This window comes from Chlorocebus sabaeus, chromosome 19 (genome assembly GCF_047675955.1).
Source record: "Chlorocebus sabaeus isolate Y175 chromosome 19, mChlSab1.0.hap1, whole genome shotgun sequence".
Classification (NCBI taxonomy): domain Eukaryota; kingdom Metazoa; phylum Chordata; class Mammalia; order Primates; family Cercopithecidae; genus Chlorocebus; species Chlorocebus sabaeus.
Genome location: NC_132922.1, coordinates 7,595,442 through 7,617,269, shown reverse-complemented (window position 1 = coordinate 7,617,269; position 21,828 = coordinate 7,595,442). Strand labels below are relative to the sequence as shown.

At 54.0% G+C, this 21,828-nt stretch overlaps 1 protein-coding gene across 3 annotated transcripts in view; it reads right to left on the bottom strand.

Annotated features, from left to right (window-relative positions):
* Positions 1 to 12,807: 12,807 nt before the first annotated feature.
* The window catches only part of SCUBE1 (signal peptide, CUB domain and EGF like domain containing 1), a 143,347-nt gene continuing 134,326 nt past the window's right edge, over positions 12,808 to 21,828 (bottom strand). For 2 of the 3 annotated variants that reach the window (XM_073006635.1, XM_073006636.1), the window contains 5 exons: positions 20,618 to 20,779; positions 19,748 to 19,945; positions 17,795 to 17,947; positions 17,259 to 17,338; positions 12,809 to 13,695 (listed from right to left, as the gene is read on the bottom strand). In XM_073006635.1, the coding sequence (XP_072862736.1) occupies positions 13,543 to 13,695; positions 17,259 to 17,338; positions 17,795 to 17,947; positions 19,748 to 19,945; positions 20,618 to 20,779 (746 nt within the window). In that variant the 3' untranslated portion in view covers positions 12,809 to 13,542. Of the gene's footprint in view, positions 13,696 to 17,258; positions 17,339 to 17,794; positions 17,948 to 19,747; positions 19,946 to 20,617; positions 20,780 to 21,828 lie in introns of all 3 variants that reach the window. The other variant, XM_073006637.1, reaches the window with a different exon arrangement.

Genomic DNA, 21,828 nt, shown 5'->3' with positions numbered 1-21,828 from the left:
TAGAGTTGAGGTCTTGCTTTGTTGCCCAGGCTGGTCTCAAACTCCTTATTTCAAGCGATCCTCCTGTCTTGGCCTCCCAGAGTGCGGGAATTACAGGTGTGAGCCAGCATGCCCCATGCCCAGCATTGTGATGCTATTTTACTATATTATCTATTTATTTTGAGATGGAGTTTCGCATGTTGACCAGGTTGGAGTGCAACGGTGCAATCTCAGCTCACTGCAGCCTCTGCCTGCTGGGCTAAAGCGATTCTCCTGCCTCCCAAGTAACTGGGACTACAGGCGCGCACCATCACACCCGGCTAATTTTTGTATTTTTAGTAGAGATGGGGTTTCACCATGTTGGCCAGGCTGGTCTCAAACTCCTGACCTCAAGCAATCCACCTGCCTTGGCCTCCCAAAGTGCTAGGATTACAGGCATGAGCCACTGCACATGGCCTGACTATATTATTTCTCATGCCTTATAGTCATGACTATGTAGATAGTATATGTCATACTTACAATTATTTTATTATCAGCAACCATGCAGACTGAAACCTGTTGTCTTTGACACTTGATGAAAAAACTAATTCTGTAAAATATTTAAAGATGTTTATTCTGGGCCAATACGAGTGACCATGGCCCAGAGTACAGTCTCAAGAGGTCCTGAGAAAGTGTGCCTGAGGCGGTCGGGTTATAGTTTGGTTTTATACATTTTAGGGAGACAGGTGTTAACAAGCAAAGACATAGGTCAATACCTAGAAGGTGTACATTGGTTCCATCTAAACAGGTGGAATATCTTGGGGAGGGGGCTTCAGGTCACAGGTGGATTCAGAGATTTCCTGATTGGCAGTTGGCTGACAGACAGAGTTAAGCTTTGTCTAAAGATTTAAGAAGTCAGTAGAAAAGAATGCTTAAGATAAAGGGGTTGTGGAAGCCAAGGCCGTTGTTATGTAGATGAAGTTTCTTAGGTGGCAGTCCTCAGAGAGCATGTGATGCAATGCTAGAATCAGGTTGAAATTCGGTATCTTATTGCAACAAGGAGTCTGTTTTGTCAGTCTTATAATTTTTATTTTTAGGCCGGGCGCAGTGGTTCATACCTGTAATCCCAGCACTTTGGGAGGCCAAGTTGGGCATCACCTGAGGTCAGGAGTTTGAGACCAGCCTGGCCAACATGGTGAAACCCTGTCTCTACTGAAAAATATAAAAATTAGCCAGGCCTGGTGGTGGGCACCAGTAATCCCAGCTACTCAGGAGGCTGAGGCAGGAGAATTGCTTGAACTTGGGAGGTGAAGGCTGCAGTGAGCTGAGATCATGCCACTGCACTCCAGCCTGGGTAATAGAGCGAGACTCCATCTAAAAACAATAAAAAAAAAATAAAAATAAAAATGGGAGTTTCCCTGCACAAGCTCTTTCTCTTTGCCTGCTGCCATCCATATAAGACGTGACTTGCTCCTCCTCGCTTTCTGCCATGATTGTGAGGGCTCCCCAGCCGTGTGGGACTCTAAGTCCATTCAACCCCTTTCTTTTGTAAATTGCCCAGTCTTCATCAGCAGTGTGAAAATGAACTAATACAGGCAGCTTGGATGTTAAAGGCAAGATGGATTTGGTCAGGCCAGATCTCCTTCACTGTCATAATTTTCTTTCAGCTTCACTCTCCAATAGACCATCCTCTTGTGGTAATAAGATAGCTTCAGCGGCTCCTGCCCAGCTCACATTCTCCTAGGTATCCCATCCTGCTGGGGAAGACAGCCTAAGTCTCAGTTGTCTCAGGTACTGGTCAGATCATGTGAACATTCCTGACCCAGCCCCTTTGACCAGGAGAATGTGAGGCTCTGACAGGGAAGGCCTCTTTTACATGCTCCTCCCCAAATGTAAACCCAGTTGTGTCAGATCCCTACTTGGAACCCTTTGTGGTTCAACTCTTCATGTGAGTTCCAAGGCTCTGTGTGAGCTGACACTGCCAACCTTTCCAGGCTCTTTTCATCACACTCTTCCCCTCACGCTGTGAGTTTCTGTCTCTCTGGTTGTCTTTGGCTCCTGGAAAGCATTGTGCTCTGTCTTCTGCCAGAAAGCCCTTTCCCCCCATGCTCACTTTGTTAATCCTGACTCATTCTTCTCAGGGGAAATATTCTAAAGAGGCACTGAATGTGTATTTAATCAACATAAAATTACCTGTCTCCTCCCATTACCGCCACCAATCTCCCCCACCCCCACCACTGGAAAAAAGAAGAGAGAAAGACAGAATAGTGACTATTTAAGTAAAAACACTTGACAACCAGGAGATACAAAAAGAAAATCATTATGCACTTCATGCTGTTTCTTAAAAGCAAAAGATGAAGTTTTCATGGAAAGACTTCTTCCCTATACTAAAAGAAAGGGCAACACTCTTTTCTTCAAGGACAAAAAATTGAGTCCAGGAGAATACTGTGCAGACTGGTTGGAGTCACTTCTATCTTTTAGGCCTCCTCACATAATGCAGTCATGTTTTCACAGTTAACTATTCTCGGTCCAACCCAGTGTATTGGTAACTGACTTAGGCTGTGTTACCCAAAATTTGGCTCACAATCTTTATAAGTTGGCGTATTTTAAAAATTCTTAAAGTTTAATCTTTTCCCATTTTGTCAGAAAAATAATTTGGATCCAACTGTTTTTTATAAACTGGTAAGTATATATATACATAAAATTAATTAATTAATTAATTAATTTATTTATTTATTTATATTGAGATGGTGTCTTTCTCTGTTGCCCAGGCTGGAGTGCAATGGTGCGATCTTGGCTCACTGCAACCTCTGTCACCTGGGTTCAAGCAATTCTCCTGCCTCAGCCTTCCAAGTATCTGGGATTATAGGCATGTGCCACCATGTCTGGCTAATTTTTGTATTTTTTGTAGAGACGGGGTTTCGTCATGTTGTGAAGGCTGGTCTTGAACTCCTGGCCTCAAGTGATCCACTGGTGTCGACCTCCCAAAGTGCTGGATCACAGATGTGAGCCACTGTGCCTGGCCTCTTTGTCCATTGTTTTTGTTGTTGATACAGAGACAGGGTCTTGCTTTATTGCCCAGGCTGGTCTTGAAGTCCTGGCCTCAAGTGATCCTCTTATCTTGGCCTCCCAAAGTGCTGGGATTACAGGCATGAGCCTCTGTGCCTGGCCTTCTTTGCTCTTTTTTTTTTGGAGAGGGAGTTTCCCTCATGTCGCCCAGGTTGGAGTGTAATGGTGTGATCTTGGCTCACTGCAACCTGCTCCTCCTGGGTTCAAGCAATTCTCCTGCCTCAGCCTCCCAAGTAGCTGGGGTTACAGGTGCCCGCCACCACGCCTGGTTAATTTTTTTTGTATTTTTAGTGGAGACGCAATTTCATCATGTTGGTCAGGCTGGTCTCAAACTCCTGACCTCAGGTGATTCGCCTTCCTTGGCTTCCCAAAATGCTGGGATTACAGCCACTGCTCCCGGCCTGTTCATTTTTAAGTTAGGTTATTTGTCTTATTGTTGAGTTGTAAGAGTTCTTTACATATCCTGGATAGTGGATGGAGTCTTATCAGATATATGATTTGTAAAGGTTTTTTCCTATTATGTTATCTTTCCACTTTCTTCACAGAGCCCTTTGAAGTACAAATTTTCAATTTTTGTTACGTCCAATTTATATATTTTTTTCTTTGGTGGCTTATAATTTGTGTGTTACATTTAAGAAGCCATTGCCGCTGGGCGCGGTGACTCATGCCTGCAGTCCCAGCACTTTGGGAGGCCGTGGCGGCCAGATCACCTGAGGTCAGGAGCTCGAGACTCGCCTGACCAACATGGTGAAACCCCATCTCTACTAAAAATACAAAAAAAATAGCCGGGCGTTGTGGCACGTGCCTGTAATCCCAGCTACTCGGGAGGCTGAGGCAGGAGAATCGCTTGAACCTGGGAGGCAGAGGTTGCGACGAGCTGAGATTGCACCATTGCATTCCAACCTGGGTGACAAGAGCGAAACTCCGTCTCAGAAAAAAAAAAAGAAGCCGTTGCCTGGGTACAGTGTATACTGCTTGGGTGATGGGCGCACCAAGATTTCAGAAATCACCACTAAAGAACTTACGCATGTATTCAAATACCACCTGTTCCCCTGAAACTTAATGGAAATAAAAAATTGAAGTTAAAAAAAAAAAAAAAAAGGAAGCCACTGCCTAATTCAAGATTCCAAAGACTTATTTATCTGTCTTAGTTTCTAAGAGTTTTATAGTTTTCGCTGTTACATTTCAGTCTTTGATCACTTTGAGTTGATTTTTTGTGTACGAGGTAGGGGTCCAGCTTCCTTCTTTTGCATGTAGATATCTAGTTGTCCTAGTACCATTTGTTGAAAAGACTATTTTTTTTCCCCATTAAATGATCTTGGCACTCTCGGTGAAAACCAACTGATGGATGATAAATTTAAGGGCTCATTTCTGGACTCTGAATTTTATTCTATTGATCTATAGGTCTATGCTTCTGCTAGTACCACACAATCTTGATTAATGTAAGCTTGTAGTCAGTTTTAAAAATGAGAAGTGTGAATCCTCCAACTTTGTTCTTTTTCAAGACTGTTTGGCTACTATGGGTCCCTTGCATTTCTGTATGAATTTTAGGATTCATATGTCAGTTTGTGCATGAAGACAGCCAGGATGTTGATCATTACTGCACTGAATCTGTAGACCAATTTGGGGAGTACTGTCATCTTAACAATACTGTCTTCCAATCCATGAATACAAATCTTCTTTAATTTCTTTTCTCTTTTTGTGAGACGGGGTCTCACTCTGACATCCAGGCTGGAGTGCAGTGGCTGAATGTCAGCTCACTGCAACCTCTGCCTCCTAGGCTCAAGCGATCCTCTCACCTCAGCCTCCCCAGTAGCTAGGACCACAGGTGTGTGCCACCATGCCTGGCTAATTTTTTGTGTTTTTGGTAGAGACAAGGCTTCGCCATGTTGCTTTGGTTGGTCTCGAACTCCTGAGCTCAGGCTCTCCACCCTCCTTGTCCTCCCAAAGTGCTGGGATTACAGGGGTGAGCCACTGTGCCCAGCCTACAACTGATTTTTATATATTGATCTTATGTCCTGTAACCTTGTGAATTTCATTAGCTCTAGTAATTATTTGTGGATTCCTTAAGTATTTTCCATATACAAGATCAGGACATGTGAAACGGGTAATTTTGTTTCTGTTCCAGTCTGGATGCCGTTTATATTTTTTTCCTGCCTACTTGTGCTGGCTAGACCTCCAGCAGAGTGGTGCGGGCATACATCCTGGTCTTGTTCCTGCATGTGATGTTTTTAAGATATATCCCTTTTGTTGCAGGATGTTAACTGTCATAGCTACATAATATTTAATTATGTGACTATGATGCAGTCTTTCATTCAGAGCCTTAGGTTATCTTAAGCTTTTTGCTCTAATAAACATGAAGCTATGAATATTTTTGCATATTTCCTGGAACATATATGTAAAAAAGAGATTCCCCATTTGTATGTAGTCAGTTGATCTATGTCCTCTCTGATTCTGATTTTATCACACTTATTTTTCTTTGCCAACCCAGTGCTACCATGGCATATTTTTGTTGTCTTAATTTATTCTTCCATTTGTGTGTGTGTGAAAGCAAGTTTATCAGAGAAGAAACAAAAGCATGACTACTCCTAGGCAGAGCAGCCTGTATTTCCATTATGATTAACGAGATTGAGCACTTTTTCAAATGGTAATTGGCCATCCTGTTTCTTCTTCTGTGAAATGCATGTATATGTCTTTTGCTCCGTTTTTATTTTTTATTTTTCATTTTTTGTAGAGATGGGGGTCTCGCCATGTTGCCCAAGCTGGTCTCGAACTCCTGGACACATGCAATCCTCTTGCCTTGGCCTCCCGAAGTGCTGGGATTATAGGTGTGAGCCACTGCACCCAGCCCTAGATTTCTTTTAGAACCTGAGGAACACTGTGGGCCATATTCCCAGAGAAATAGAAATGTGTACTTGTGCATGTGCACACACACACACACACACACACACAGAGCATTGTGTACCTAATTTCGACAAGTCGTACATTCCTTGAGGCTCACTGTGACCATGACTTCCAGATTAAAGGCCCAGTGTCAAAGAACAACTCTTGGCCGGGCACGGTGGCTCACGCCTGTAATCCCAGCACTTTGGGAGGCCGAGGTGGGTGGATCATGAGGTCAGGAGGTCAAGACCATCCTGGCTAACACAGAGAAACCCCATCTCTACAAAAAATACAAAAAATTAGCCAGGCATGGTGGCGGGTGTCTGTAGTCCCAGCTACTCGGGAGGCTGAGGCAGGAGAATGGCGTGAGCCCGGGAGTTGGAGCTTGCAGTGAGCGGAGATCGTGCCACTGCACTCTAGCCTAGGTGACAGAGCGAGACTCTGTCTGGAAAAAAAAAAAAAAAAAAAAAAGAACTCTCATTTCATCATGAGTTATGTGGGGAAATGGGATTTGCAATATGGACATTTTGCCTTCTGCCAGTTAGGAGCATGTCTGTTCCCTCAATGTGGGCGCCCCCTGCTTCTGCACTTAGATCTCCAGCTCGCTGCTTTGTTTTCCAGGGGTTACTGTAGCTTTCAGTCCTCAATAGCGTCATGAAATTTCTTCCATTATTTTTTCTTTTCTGGATTCCAGTTAGCATTTCCCCCCAACTCATGACTTTTGCTGAATAAGAGAAAAGAGCAACATTTAGGTTCATTTCCTGTTTATTATTAAAGTGATTTTCACAAATGTTTCATTACATGCATATGGAGGACATGATGGATAAAACAAAACTGAATATTGGTGGCAACTAAAAGGAAGATGTGGTTATGTTGGTATTTGTAGGCAGAGTCGTTGCCTAGTGCCTGGACGATACTGTGCCCTCACAGGAGCCAGAAGTGAAGCCTGTGGGCCTTGAGCACAGCGCCCTGGTGTCCTGTTCCCTGAGCGATGTGGCCTGGGTCTGCTCGGCATGTTGGAGGTTCTGATCTCAGTGAACAAGACACCCGGCATTGGTCAGCTCCCTCTTCCTCCTTCTGCTTTCTGCCACCCATCTGCTGAGGGCACTGGGCACTCTTACTCGAATCTCTGCAGGGCTGTGCCGGGGCCTCCCCAAGGGCAGTGGGGACACTCGGTAAGGGCACTTGAGCCTCCGGCCGTGTCTGCTCACACTGGCACAGTGAATGCCCTGTCTGCCTGGTAGGGAAGGCAGAAGCTGTCCTGTCTCCAAACGAGTTTTTCGTGCTTGTGAAGGAGGGAGGGAATGTCACTGAAGTCACCCTGGCCCCAGATCCTCCTGTTCTCTCCCCTCCCTGCAACCTTCTCTCTGTCTCTGAACTCCACCTCGAGGGCTGACCTGGCCCAGTTTCCAGTCTGTAAGCTTCCGATTGATCAACGTTTTAGAGACATTTCCTACCCTGGGATTAGATGGGCTTGAGTTTGATTCCCAAATCCAGGGACTACCAACTCTTTGCCTTGGGCATGTCCTGTGGTCTCCTGGAGCCTTCATTTCCACATCTAAAGAATGGTCTTAACCCCACCATCCACATGGGGCTGGGAGAATGGGATGTGTGGATATTAGAGGGTTGAGCCCAGAGCCTGGCACCCAGTGGGCACTGAGTGAGCGTCAGCTTCCCTGCCCTTCCCTTCTTCCTGTTGGGGCTTGGGGGGTGCAGACAGTTCCAGGGGGCTCACCCAGGGGCTCTGAGTGGCATGGTGCAGCAGGGGACTGGAGAGGCCTTGAGGCCCTTGCAGCAGGTACTGGGAGGGCACGCAGGCCATGCCTGTGTTGTCTGGGCTCCAAGGATGTTTTGCGCACACCTGATGTCCTTTCCAAGAGCAAAGCAGGTGGGATCAGGCCAACCCCAGCTCTGCCTGCCCAGGACTTACTCCTGGAAGGGCCAGGGATCTGTGGGTGCTGTGGGGGCAGAGGCAGCTGCAGGAGAATAGGAGGAGCTCTCTGCTCTCTCTCCACATCCTCCCTCACCCCTCATTACATCCTCTGCCCTTAGCCTGAATGATGTCGGCTCGGCACGGACACCTTGTGCATCTTTGGTGAAAAGGGACCTCGGTGTCAGCTGCAGTTTGCCAGGGCAACCAGACTTCCTGAGCATGGACCAGGGGAGGTGAAAATGGCTGGACCCCCTGCGTGAGAAGGAAAGCTTCTCCCTGCGGGGCATGCACTGTGGCAGGCAAGGTGAGCAGGCTATCCGGGGCAGCTTGTCTGCTGTCCGGGGGAGCGTGTCTGTTTGTCTGTCTGCTGTCTGGGGCAGCTTGTCTGCTGTCTGCGGCAGTGTGTCTGTTTGTCTGCTGTCCGGAGAAGTGTGTCTGTCTGTCTGCTATCTGGGGCCGTTTGTCTGTCTGTCTGTCTGCTATCTGGGGCAGTTTGTCTGTCTGTCTGTCTGTCTGCTATCTGGGGCCGTTTGTCTGTCTGTCTGTCTGCTGTCTGGGGCAGTTTGTCGTCCGTGCAGGGCACTAACCCCCTGTCTTTCTAGGAGCCTGGCACACAGGAGGTGCTCAGTAAATGTTTGCTAAATGACTCAACTTATTTCAGTATCTTATTTTTTTCTGCTGGGGGTGGTGGAGGTGCCAGAATAATATTCAACTCCAAAAATGTACATTAAGCATCGGTATGGCTCAGACAGGCCAGGGGCCTCCTGCCGTGGACAAGCCCGGGGAGCGGCTTCACCGAGCGGCTGCCTGCGGACGGCGCGTCTCTGGAGAATGAGCATGAGAGGGAGGCCGTTCAGACAGAAACCACGCTCGCTAGAAGTGGGGGAAATGGCTTCTCTCGAAGGGCTTTCAAATTTGGCCTCTTGTGCCATCCTTGTCTGGGATGTTTTGGCCCATGTTTCAGCTCTATTTTATCTGTGTGTCCCAAGCCAATGGGTAGCCGGAGAGAAAGCTGCCCGAGGCTTCCACCGTGGGCCCTGCAGCCTGGGCCACCATGGAGGCAGGGCAGGAGTGGGCCACACTGTCCCCTTGGGGAGCCAGCGTTTGGGAAACTGGTCACCGCCTGGCCAGCGCGACTTGTGTGGGGCAGGGGCACTGAGGCTGGGGAGCGCAGGCTGATTCTGCTGCTTGAGAAGCCGGTGCAGGGCCCAGAGCAGGAGGAGGGGGGTTGGCGTGGCTGTGGCTACGAGGCTCTGGCGCGGGGAAGGAATTGGAAAAGGCACAGCCTAATCTGGGCAGCAGATGAGGCCGCCTGGCTGCAGGCTGCCCTCAGCAGCTACATGAGCCCTCACTCACGGAGGGCCTGGCTGGCTTCGAAACCCTGCCGCAGATTCCTTCCCTTCCCATGGTTTGTTTCTGGAAAGTGGAAACAAACTTGGGGGGAATGCCAGGAATGTGAGGCAGAAAAGTCCCCCCACACCTGGGTTTCCCCTAACTCCTGGGAAGCTGTATAGGAGACACTCTGGTTTTCCATGCCTGTCTTCACACAGGTCCTTCGGTTCCCTGGGGTGCAGTGCTCCACTAGGAGCTGACCCAAGCTCAGAGGAGCCTGGAGACCGGGCATCTGCCTCCGTCCCAGCCAGATAGCAGGGCAGGGACTCTCAGCAGCCTGCTCGCTTCTTGGCTCCTCTCCCCGGAGCACAGTGTGCGGCGCTGGGGACCTCATCAGCTGCTCAGGTGATAGTCGAGGAGGGGCTATGCTGGCCTCCCCCTCAGACAGCATGGGGGCCTCCTGCACTCCACACCCTCAGCTTCCATCTGTTCTTGGGCTTTGTTATGTGGATCCATCCTACCTGGCCCAGTCCTTGTTCCCTACTTCTCTTTTCTCTACACCTCCATCTTGAACCAGGTGGAATAGCCACTTCACATCAGTCAAGCTGCCGTTGGCTTCAACAACACACCAACTGGAAGAAATGCGCTTTGCTCTCCACGGAGTTCTCCTTGGGACCATCCTGCCCTGAGGCCCAGGGTCAGCTCTAGTTTTAACAGGGGGACCCCAAGTTCCCCAGTGTGAGACTGATGTGGAGACTCAAGACAGAGCCCAACCCTGGACTTCAAGTCACCCAGATGGTGTGGGAGGCCCAGGGAGGCTGCTGGCGACCTTGCGCTCCTCACGGCCTCTCCCGTGGGCTGAGAGCTATGGAACGGCTTTCGAGGGAAAGCAAGATGAAGGCTGGGTTGCGTCTGCACCTGCCCGTCCAACTTTGCCCTGGGCACGCTGGGCATGGTCTGACCACCGTGGTGAGTCCTGGAAATGAGGGGAGGGGAAGCGGGCAGTGGATCTGTGGGTATGTGGGTGGCAACTTTCAAAACCACCCAAAGGAACTGCAGAAAGAGCTCAGAGAGGTTAAGAGTTCTTTCTGTTTTTGGAAAGGATTAAAAAAAACAAAAAACAAAAAACCCTGACCAGGCGCAGTGCTCACGCCTGTAATCCCAACACTTTGGGAGGCCAAGGAGGGCGGATCATGAGGTCAGGAGATTGAGACCATCCTGGCTAACACAGTGAAACCGCATCTCTACTAAAAATACAAAAAAATTAGCCGGGCGTGGTGGCGGGCGCCTGTAGTCCCAGTTACTTGGGAGGCTGAGGCAGGAGAATAGCGTGAACCCGGGAGGCGGGGCTTGCAGTGAGCTGAGATTGCGCCTCTGTACTCTAGTGGGCGACAGAGCGAGACTCCATCTCAAAAAACAAAAAACAAAAAACAAAAACCCTGGCCGGGCGCGGTGGCTCAAGCCTGTAATCCCAGCACTTTGGGAGGCCGAGACGGGCGGATCACGAGGTCAGGAGATCGAGACCATCCTGGCTGACACGGTGAAACCCCGTCTCTACTAAAAAATACAAAAAACTAGCTGGGCGAGGTGGCGGGCGCCTGTAGCCCCAGCTACTCGGGAGGCTGAGGCAGGAGAATGGCGTGAACCCGGGAGGCGGAGCTTGCAGTGAGCTGAGATCCGGCCACTGCACTCCAGCCCGGGCCGCAGAGCGAGACTCCATCTCAAAACAAACAAACAAACAAACAAAAAAACAAACAAAAATCCTTAAGTATGATGGTTGATTGCATGGTCGTCTTGGTTGGGTGGAGGGATACCCAGCTAGCTGGGAAAACATGTGAGGGTGTTTCCAGAAGAGATTAGGATGGGAACCGGCAGACTGAGTGAAGACATCCACTCCATCCAATCTGTTGAGGGCCCCAGTAGAACAGAAGGGGGAAGAAGGGAGAACCCTCCCTTTTGGAACTGGGACATCCGTCTTCCTCGTTCTCGGGGCTTTGGATGCTGGGACTCACAGGGTGGCCCCTGGCTTCTCGGGCTTTGGACTCAGACTGAGTGACAGTGTTGCTTCTTCTGGTCTCCCACTCGGAGACGGATCGTGGGACTTCTTAGCCTCCAGAATCCGTGAGCTAATTCCCATAATGCAGCCCCTCACACGTCTACATCTGTATCCTCTGGGTTCTGTTTCTCTGGAGAACACTCATGAAGAGGCGACACCCCTCCCGGCAGCGCCCTCAGGAGCTGTTGCTGCAGGCTCACTCAGGAGGACGCACGTCTCTCATCTTGGGGATGACTGATGGCTCCACAAAGGGAGGGAGGGAGGCTTCTTTCCGGAAACCAGGGCTGGCCTGCGTGGACTGTGGCCGGAGGAGGGGCAGTGGCCCCTGGCAGGGCTTGTTAGTTGACACTGACCTACCCACCAAGTGCAGAGGCTCTACTCTCTCTCCACCTTGAGTCGGACTTCAGCAGAGAAGGCAGCTGATGGCAGCAGGAGCCAGGCCGGGGACCCCGCTGCTGTGGGCACACGGGACAGCGTAATTCCTGAGCTCCAAGCCCTCTTTTGGGCTGTAGAATATGTGATGACCAGCCTACCTCGTCACCAAGCCCTGAATCTCCAGGGACCTCGCTTGCCTGCCTCCATCTGTGCAGTCCTCAGTGTGCCACAGCCTCTTAAACCGTGTTCATGTCTCACCAGCCAGGCTGGGCCCGGGGGTGACCAGGAGGAACCCTAGAGGCAACTTCAAGCCGAAGAATGGAGTTCATTTTAAGAGTCTCCCAGGTCCCTTGGGATTTTCAGTATTTGTTAACCTGAAACATACAGACCATTTCCCACGCAGGTCCCGCAGCGCACAGGCAGATGAAGAGCAAGCATGGCCTCCTGGACCTCGGCGCGGAGTTCTGCTGGCCGCATCCCCAGCGCTGGCCTCTCGGCTGGGTGGAACACATGCACTCGGTCATAGTCCAGACTCTCCTTCCCTCGGCATTTCCCTGCTTGCTTCTCTCTCCTGCCACCTTGTGAAGAAGGTGCTTGCTTTCCCTTCACCCTCCGCCATGATTGTAAGTTTCCGGAGGCCTCCCCAGCCACGTTAAACTCTGAGTCAATTCAACTTCTTTCCTTTACAGGAAAGGAAAGAGGTTTCCCTCTAAGTGGGGGCGGCATGGTGTAGCAACAAGAGGCTGCGCTGGGAGCCAGGTCTCTGACAGCCAGCTCCTCTCTCTCCCCTTTCCTCACTGGCCGCTCTGAGTCTCCTTGTGGTGGTACAGCCTGTGCTCCTGTGAGCAAGGCCTTGTTTCCTGCTGACACCTGGGCATAGTACGGACCCCAAGGTCACTGCCACAGGGTCAGAGCCAAGGCCCCTTCTGCAGTTTATTGTGGGGCCCCTCCACCTCCTAGGAACAGGTCCAAGGGGAAGTATCTTCCACTGAGTCTTGTCCAAGGGCAGTGATGATGCTGGCAAGGGGACGGGTGAGGTCAGCACTCCAGCAGAGCATCTGAGCTAGTTCTTGAAGAATTCGTGTTGGGAAGCAAGTCCAAGGCAAGCTGTGCTCTCCCCAGCCCCAAGGGCTGCCGGCCTCACAGAAACAGAAGGGCAGATGCTGGGAGGAGCTGTTTAATCGTTCAGGGAGGCTGATAGCTGCTGGGACTCACTGGGCTCATGCGGGAAGGGATGGGGTCACAATTCATATTTACAGTGACCAAAGAGCGTTTTCCTAAAGTACCCACAAATAGAAGTATGTATATATATATTTATATTTATATTTTTATATATAGAGAGAGTACTTCATTAAATGTTCTGTTGAAGGAACGCAGAAACCTCCAGTCTCCTCCCCAGCAGCTCTGCTCCATCCCATCACAGAACCCTTAGAGCGTAACAGCCCGGAGCCATGGCCTTGCCTGTGGCTGGAGGAGTTGGCAGAGCGTGGGGCCTGCGGATGCTAGCACAGGCTCATCGACCTCCCCGAGACAGCACCTTTGTCCCCTCCTCTCTGCCCTGGCCTCCTGTCTCGGATGACCACGCCTCCCAGAGCATAGGCCCTACTTCCGCTCTCTCCTGAAATGCCAGGCCAGGCGGAGGTCCTGCAATCCCGCTACCTGCAGTCCGTCCGCCAGGGCTCAGGAGAGAGCGCTGTTGGTGTCCTGGGGAACGGAGGCGGAGGGAGGGAGGGAGGCTTCCTGAAGCAGGGTGCTCCCACAGGGGCAGCGGGTCCGAAGGGTGCCTGGGCTCGGTCTCCATGGGCTGGTCGGCTTCCCTGAAGAGCAGTGCCATGGGGTTCCCAAGGCGACGAGGAGGCCCATGCAGCTCCCACTGTGGAGGGCAGGTGCGCCCTCGGTGGACCAGGCCACCCCCAGGCAGGGCCGCTCCCCCCGGTTATTTGTAGGGCCGCAGGAACCGAGATACTTTGGAGCGCAGCAGTTTGATGAAGGACCGTGGGAACATCTCCTTGGACTCCTGGGCTGTGTACTTGAAGTAGTTCTGGGGATGGGCCAGCACGTCAAAGAGGGCCTTGATCAGCTTCTTGTCCTGTAAGATAGGGTGGGTGGGAGGTGGGGGAGGCTTGGGGCCTGTAGGGTCTGTGGGGTGTTGCCAGGCTGTGGGAGGGGAGAGAGTTGGGCTGGCTCGTGGGTTTCAGGACCCCACAGACCTTTTGGTTTTAATAGTATAATTGGTTTTTATTTTTATTTTTTTTTTGAGACAGAGTCTTGCTCTGTCACCCAGGCTGGGGTGCAGTGGCACAATCTTGGGTTACTGTACCTCTGCCTCCCGAGCTCAAGTGATTCTTCTGCCTCAGTTGCCCGGGTAGCTGGGATTACAGGCATGTGCCACCACGCCTGGCTAATTTTTGTCTTTTCAGTAGAGATCCATGTTGGCCAGGTTGGTCTCAGACTCCTGACCTCAGGTCATGCACCCACCTCGGCCTCCCAAAGTGCTGGGATCACAGGCGTGAGCCACCGCGCCTGGCCCGTAACTGGTTTTTAAATAGATCCTTGGCATTAACTCTTGGGATTCCAATAAGATTTTACTAAAGGCCAGGTGTAGTGGCTCACACCTGTAATCCTAGCACTTTGGGAGGCTGAGGCGGGCAGATCACCTGAGGTCAGGAAGTTCGAGACCGGCCTGATCAACATGGCGAAACCCCATCTCTACTAAAAATACAAAATTAGCTGGGTGTGGTGGTGCATGCCTGTAATCCCAGCTACTTGGGAGGCTGAGGCATGAGAACTGCTTAAAACCGGGAGGCAGAGGTTGCAGTGAGCCGAGAGTGTGCCACTGCACTCCATGCTGGATGACAGAGCTAGACTGTCTCAAAACAAATAACAAAAAAGATTTTATTAACAAAGGGTTCCACTGCAACACAACACAACACAACCAACATTTGCAAACAGAGAACACTCAGCCAAGAGCACAGGCTTTGCAGCCGGCAGATCCCAAATCATCACTTCAGGCCTGCTAGCTGGCCCGCTGGACCTCAGGGACTTAGCTTTGCTGCTCTGAATTTCATTCTTCCCTGCACAGAGAGCTTCCCTGCACAGAAGATGCCTCTTCTTGGGGCTGTGAGGAAAACGGTCTGCACTGGCCTCAGGCCTGTCCTCAGCGGTGCTCTGTACAGGTTTGCTGTGGGGATCTAGGCAGCAAACGGGGGCTGTCCTCCGGAGCAGTCTCTGGAGGGCACATGCAGTCCCTGCCCTCTCTGAGCCCCAGGCTCTCGTCTCTCTAGTGGGGAACTGGCTGCCACCCTGGGCAGAAACTATGGAGCAGAGGTGAGGCCTGGCGTAGGTCTGGTTCCTGACAGAGTCCCCAGAGCCTGGCCCAGGGAAGGTGCTCAGCAAATGGTGACCACCACCTGTTGGGGCGTGAGGGCTCCTCGTCCTATTGACTCTGGCTGCATCTGCTGTGTCTGGGGTGGACCTGTCCTGGCACACACTCATCTCTGCGTACACACCCACCACACCCCATACCATACACCCACTCACCACACACACACCCCCACACACATCACACACCCCTACTCCCCATACAGTCACCCCTACACAGACCACACACCCACCACACCCCCTCACCACACACACCCCTATATATAAACCATACACCCACTCACCACACACCCCTACGCACACCACGCCCACCACACCCCCCTCATCACACTCCCCCACACACCTCTATTCACCACACACACACCCCCACACACCACACACCCACCACCGCCCTCACCACATACACCCCTATATACACACCATACACCCACTCACCACACACCCCTACACACACCACACCCCCCACACTTCTATTCACCACACACACACCCACACACCACACACCCACCACCGCCCTCACCACATACACACACCCCACTCATCACACACCCACCACACCCCCCTCATCACCCACACACACACCTCTATTCACCACTCACCACACACTCCCACTCACCAAACACACCCTCACCTCCATTCACCACACACACCCCCATACACACCACACGCCCACCACCACCCCCACCACACACACCCCTATATATACACCATACACCCACTCACCACACACCCCTACGCACACCACACCCCCCACACTTCTATTCACCACACACACACCCCACTCACCACACACTCCCACTCACCAAACACACCCCCACCTCCATTCACCACACACACCCCCATACACACCACACGCCCACCACACCCCCATTCACTACACCCTCCCCACCACACACCCACTCAACACACACCCCTACATACACACTACACACACCCACTCACACCCCACACTCAAACCCACCACATACCCCTACACACACACCAGTCACCACACACACTTAACACCTCCAAACTCAGCACACGTGCCTCCATGAACACACCACACAGCACACTCCCCACACTCCCCACACACGCGTGCCCTGAAGCCAAACCCTGGAGACAGACACTCCTGCCCTCCTCTGTGCTGGGGCGGGGCCGGCGCTGGAGGCAGCGTTGACCATGAACCCTGGCAGCTCCTCCCCCGCAAGGGGGGCGGGGACTAAATAGTCACAGAACAAAGCTAAAGTGAGTGCTGGTGGCTGCCAGGAAGGAGGGGCGCGTGGGGCCCAAGGGCTGCGGAGGGTGTACCCAGGTCAGGGGGTCCGGGCAGGCTGCCCAGAGGACGACAGGATGTCCCAGCTGAGGGCAGAAGGCTGGGGGGACGTTTGCTGGGGAAAGAGGTTGGGGAAGGAAGGATGGGCCGAGGGGCCCTGGTGAGTGTGAGGAGCTGGGAGCTGCTGTGGAGGAGGGCGGCCCCCTGGCTGGGGTTTATGTCCCCAAAGCAGCATCAGGATGCTTTCAGTTTGGGAGCGATGCTCCCAGGGCAGAGCTGGGGGAACAGGGATGCGGGGAGAGAACCCAGGACACGTCCCTGGTTTCTGCCCAAACGGCTTGAGGAGGAAATCAGGAGCTGAGGGCGGCAGCTGAGGACTGGCAGACTATGGGGAGACTCAAGTGAATCTTCCCGAACTCTGCAAAGCATCCTTTCCTCAGATGAGGCAACAGCGGGAGCGCTCCAGCTCTGCCCTCGTCCTCCACACCCCTGGGCTCCTGGGCTGATGGTGCTGCTGCTCAGGGCTGAGCGGGGTGAGTCCTGGGTCCCTGGGCCTCCGGCCAGTACCCACCATGTGACATACCAGGTGGCCCTGCCTCTCCAGGCCGGAAGCAGGAAGAGGAGGGAACCCAGTCCCAGTGGCAGGGGGTCTCCAAGTGACAGGGGCACTGGGTAGATCCCACTGATTCTGAGACACCCCCCAGAATACCCTCATTCTACAGATGAGGAGAGTGAGGCTGAGAGCTGGTGAGGAACATGCCCGAGGCCACATCACCAGGTCCTGGTCCCCACATCCCCACCAAACAGCTTCCCTCAGGCCTCCTGGTCTGGAGGGATAGACATGCAGGACCCAGTCCCCACCATTAGGGCTCTGGGACCCCCACGCCACCTGCTTCTCTCCCATCGCCACGCACCCTCCCTTGCTCCTCCAGGGGCCAGGGCTGACGCAGGGGCGGTCCTGGCTCATCACAGGCCCCATCCCAGGGTTACGTGGATTCCCTTCCAATCAACTCACTCACTTTCAAAATTTCCTGGTGGTTCTCCGAGGCGTACAGGCGCCCATCGCGCACGATGTCCTCTATGAGTTGCTGGTAGTCCTCTGGGCCGTGGGTCAGCAAGGGGGGAGGAAGGCGAGGGGCTTGAGACCCACATGCTCCCCCTTCACCTCCAGCCTCTGCCCTCCCTCCCCTGCTCCAGCCACGGGCTCCGGGCTATGGCTGGCTGCAGTTCTGCCTCTGTGGCTTTGAACCTGGGGCTCCCTCCACCTGTATTGTCCTCCTCGGGGTTTCGCTAAGAACCCCCTATTTAGCCCTCAAAACTCTGCTTGGACAGCATCTTGGCTGAAGCCTGCAGATGCCACTCACTGCTGCCTTGCCTGTACCACCCGGTGCCACCCTCGGCCTGTCTGACTCTGGCCCCTGACAGTGTTCGTTCTGCTTCCGGGTCTGTACCTGCCAGGTCGCAGCTCCCTGAGGGTGGGGACGTGCGACTCATCTCTGTCTCCAGGGCCCTGCCTGAGCCGTGCACAGTGGCCATGAAGACAGTTGGGTCTTACCATCATAGGTGACATAGGGCACTTGGAAGCCTTTGCCGCTGTTGCCTTCATTGGATTTGAACTGGATCCAGAGCTTCCGGGAGCGGGAGGTGAAGGCAATGGGCCTCTCGTAGGTCTGGCAGGTCTCATAGGTGGTGATGGACGTGGGCGAGGCTGCAGGTGAAGCACCATTGCTGAGCCGCCCCAGGTAGGCAGCTCCTCCTGCCCTAGGCCGCTTGCCTCCCATCCAGTCCGCCACCCAGCACCTGCACCGAACGCCTGGTACCCCAAACACAACAGCTTCGTCTTCGTGCTTGTTCCCTCTGCCTCCGAGGCCCTTCCCTACCCTCAACCCTGGTTCCTACGTGTCCTTCTGAGACCCATCTCTGTGTCCCCTCTTCCAGAAAGCCTCCCTGACTGCGCCCTCCCTCCCCTCCCAAGATCCTGCTCTGTTCTGGTGAACCTCTTATCACAGCCCCTCCATTGGTGGGTCTCTGTCTCCCTCCAGCTAACTGCTCCCCCATGACAGGGCTCAGGCCTGCACTGGGCGCCAGGCCAGGGCAGGAGTGGAAGCTGGGGGAGGGCATGGGAGATGAACCGGCACTGACGGCTGGAACCAGAGGCACAGACTTGGGAAGTCCCTTCTCCCCAAGAACAAATGCACCAGCAAGGCCCACTGAGCGCCGATCTCCCAAGGAGGAAATCAGGAGCCGAGTGCGGTAGCGTGGGCACAGCATGTGACCGGCAGGTGAATCTTCCCAAACTCTGCAAACCATCCTTTTCTCAGACGCGGTGACAGTGGGAGCGCCCCAGCCCTGCCCAGCCTCTCCTCACTTAACGGCTCCTCGGCAAGGCCTCACAGCTCCCTGGGAGCCTTCCTGAGGAGCCCCTCATGGGGGAGAGGCTAGGCTTCACTTGAGTTCAGCCTTGTGGTGGGAGACAGAAGGATTGGTGCTGGGGGCAGGGGAGCGGGTGAGGGGAATGGGTGGGGAAGGTGCTCCCGGGCCGGTCCCTTGCCCATCTGCACACTGTGGCTTTTGGCTGGTCAGCTGTGTCAGCCTTGCTGACATTTGTCTACTCATTAGCTATGCTGAGTAACTCCTGCCCAGGATAACGCAGCTCAGCCCTCAGGCCCCTCCCCACCCCCTCCTCTGGCCGGTCTCTGTGGTTGCTGTGTACCCAGAGATCTTCTCTGGCCAGTGTTTGTGGGTGTCTGGGTTCCTGCTCTTCCTTCCCTAACACTCAGACTTGGAGCTCGCTCCCATAGGCGCACAAAGCCCGACAGCAGCGAGGTCCCCTGGCCAGGGACGCTGCAGGGATTTGGCTGGCGCTGGGGGGGCTCAGGGGCCTCCCAGGCATTCCTGCTGCTGTGGCCAGCTGGGCACACACGCGGTCACACCCACTGCTGAGTCCAGTCCTCTCTCATGCCATTCCATCCTTCACTCCCTGAAGTCTCAAGAGGAGCCCTAACGGGGGAGGATGAACCAGGAGTCCAGGGCTCCCAGAGGGGCAGGGAGGGCTCTCTGAGCTGGTATCTTGTGTGGTGCATGGGACCGCTGTGTGGTCCCCCAAACCTCAGCAGGCAGGAGGAGACCTGTGGAGCTGGAGCCTGAGGTCTCGCCCTGAGCTGTGCGGCAGACAGCGGTGGGAAGGGGCCCTGTGGCTGGTCCCGCCACTGGGATGAGGGCCGGGTTTGTGGCCAGAGTCTAGACCAGGCCTGACCATGTCCCAGCATCCACTCTCGGGATACCCTAAGCTCTCCGGATCTTTCCATAGAAGTCTGTAAAGCCAGCTCTTAGACCCAAGTGGGTTTCAACCCTGCCTCCCAGGTGGACTCTCAGGGGCTGGTCCCCTGAGCCCCAGGGCCCTCCTCTCTGCCCTGTGAAGGCAGCGATCCCGCCTGGTGGAACCGCAGCGAGATGGGGGTGCAAACGGGGCTGTGGCTGCCTCTGGTCCCCTCCACCCGCCACGTACCACTCTTCCTCATGACCAGAACATCGCCGCATTCATCCTCGATGGGCAGGAAGATCTCCGGGACCACGATGAGGATCCTGCGCTTTGGGGGAGGCGCGATGTGCCAGACGCATTCGGCGTTGGCTGGGTAGTCGCCAGGGTAGTTGGGGGACTCGATGTACCCGGTGTAGTCACCAAGCTCGCCGCCGCAGTGCTGGTCTGTGGGCACAGTGGCCCAAGGGCCTCATCAGGCTCTGCTTGGCGGGGGCCCTGGCTGGCCAGGCCTCTAACCACCCGGGAGGCCTAGCGCAGGGCTGGAAGGTGCTCTTGTCCCCTCCCACACCAGCCCTCGGACTCTGAGCCCATCCTCCTTGGGGACCCTGCCTGGGCTACCCCCAGAGCAGGAGGGCAGGTCCCCTGTTCACACCCGTGGTTACCTGGGGCCCAACCTGGGGGCTTCTTCCTACTGGGCTGCCATGCCTGCAGGCCCACCCTATTTCTCTGTGGCTGGGCCTTGTCAGGGGCACTGAGAGGGCCTGGAGCCCTGTGCTCTCTAGCAGCCCCGTCAGTACCGCTGTAGTCTGTCAGCTCCCCTAGCAGACCCAGAAACTAGAGCAGGACCTGGCCTGGGGCAGAGGCTCAGGCTGTGTCGGGTGAGCCGTGGGAACTGATGAACAATGGGCACCATTGTGGGCTCTGTAGAGTGGGCCAAGCCAGGGCTGCCCCTTTGGTCCCATAGGCCTCCAGATGGCTGCAGGGCACCCAAGAGCAGATGTGATGGAACGGGAGAAGTCCAGTGTCCTCGTGTGAGATCAGGTCGCCTTCTGCCCCCACAACCTACCCAGCCCCTCCCGCGTTCCCAGCTTCCCGCCACAGAGCAGCAGCACCCACTTTTGCAGTGTGTGACGTTGGTAGAGCCATCGAAGTCCGTGCTGGTGTTGCCCGGACAGGTGATGCAGTGGTTCTGGCCAAACTCAGGCTGGTAGGTGCCGACGGGGCAGCGGATGCAGCGGTGGGTGGTGGTGTTGTAGTGGTGGCCGGGGGAGCAGTGCACTGCCGGGGGACACAAGGCAGTGTGGTGGGTGTGGAGGGGTGCAGGGAAAGGGCAGTGCTGGGGAGCTGTCCCCAGGACCTCCCATGCCCTCGGGGTCTGTCTTGGCACAGAGTTCAAGGCTCTTCCCCACCGCGCCATGACCTCCTACCACCCTCGCTCCGCCACGGCTGGGAAGAACCCTTGACATGGGGGCCACATGGAAGGTTGATGTGATGTTCGCTCCAGCAAAACAGGGACCACACAGGCCACCTTGATGGGAGCAATTTTCAGGGAGAGTGGAGGCGATGATGTGACCAGAGGCATTCAGGGGAGACAGGGAGGAGGGGAAGTGGAGCCAGCGAGGCCAAACCCTCTTTCTGCAAGGTTGCTGGGGCAGGAGAGACAGGTGGCCAGAGTCTCATGGGTGGCGGAGTGGGGGGCTAGAGGTGGGCAATTCTTTTTTTTTTTTTTTTTTGAGATGGAGCCTTGCTCCGTCACCCAGGCTGGAGTGCAGTAGCGCCATCTTGGCTCACTGTAAGCTCCGCCTCCCGGGTTCCATCGATCCTCCCCTCCCAGTCTCCCGAGTAGCTGGGATTATAGGTGCACATCACCACACTCGGCTCATTCTTTTGCATTTTTTTTTAGTAGAGATGGGGTTTTGCCATGTTGGCCAGGCTGGCCCCAAACTTCTGACCTCAGGTGATCTACCTGCTTTGGCCTCCCAAAATGCTGGGATTATAGGCGTGAGCCACCGCACCTGGCTTCAGTTCTTTTTTTCAATGGGCAAATTCAAAGCAGTTTGTATGTGCAGGGGAGTATCTGCTGCCTGGACAGATGGACAGACACTGAGAGGGAACGCGGTGGGGAAGCAGGGTCAGCAGCTGAGAATGGGGAGGACTTGGGGTCGCTGGTGAGTGAGGGAAGACGGGATGCAGACCTGGGTGGGACCAGGTGCCCTGAACAGACAGCAGTTGAGGTGATACCCTGATCCCGCTCCTGCCCCCACACTCCTGCCCCCTCCTGACCCTCCCAACCTCCCTTCTAGATGCTGCTCAAGCCCTCCTGTCCC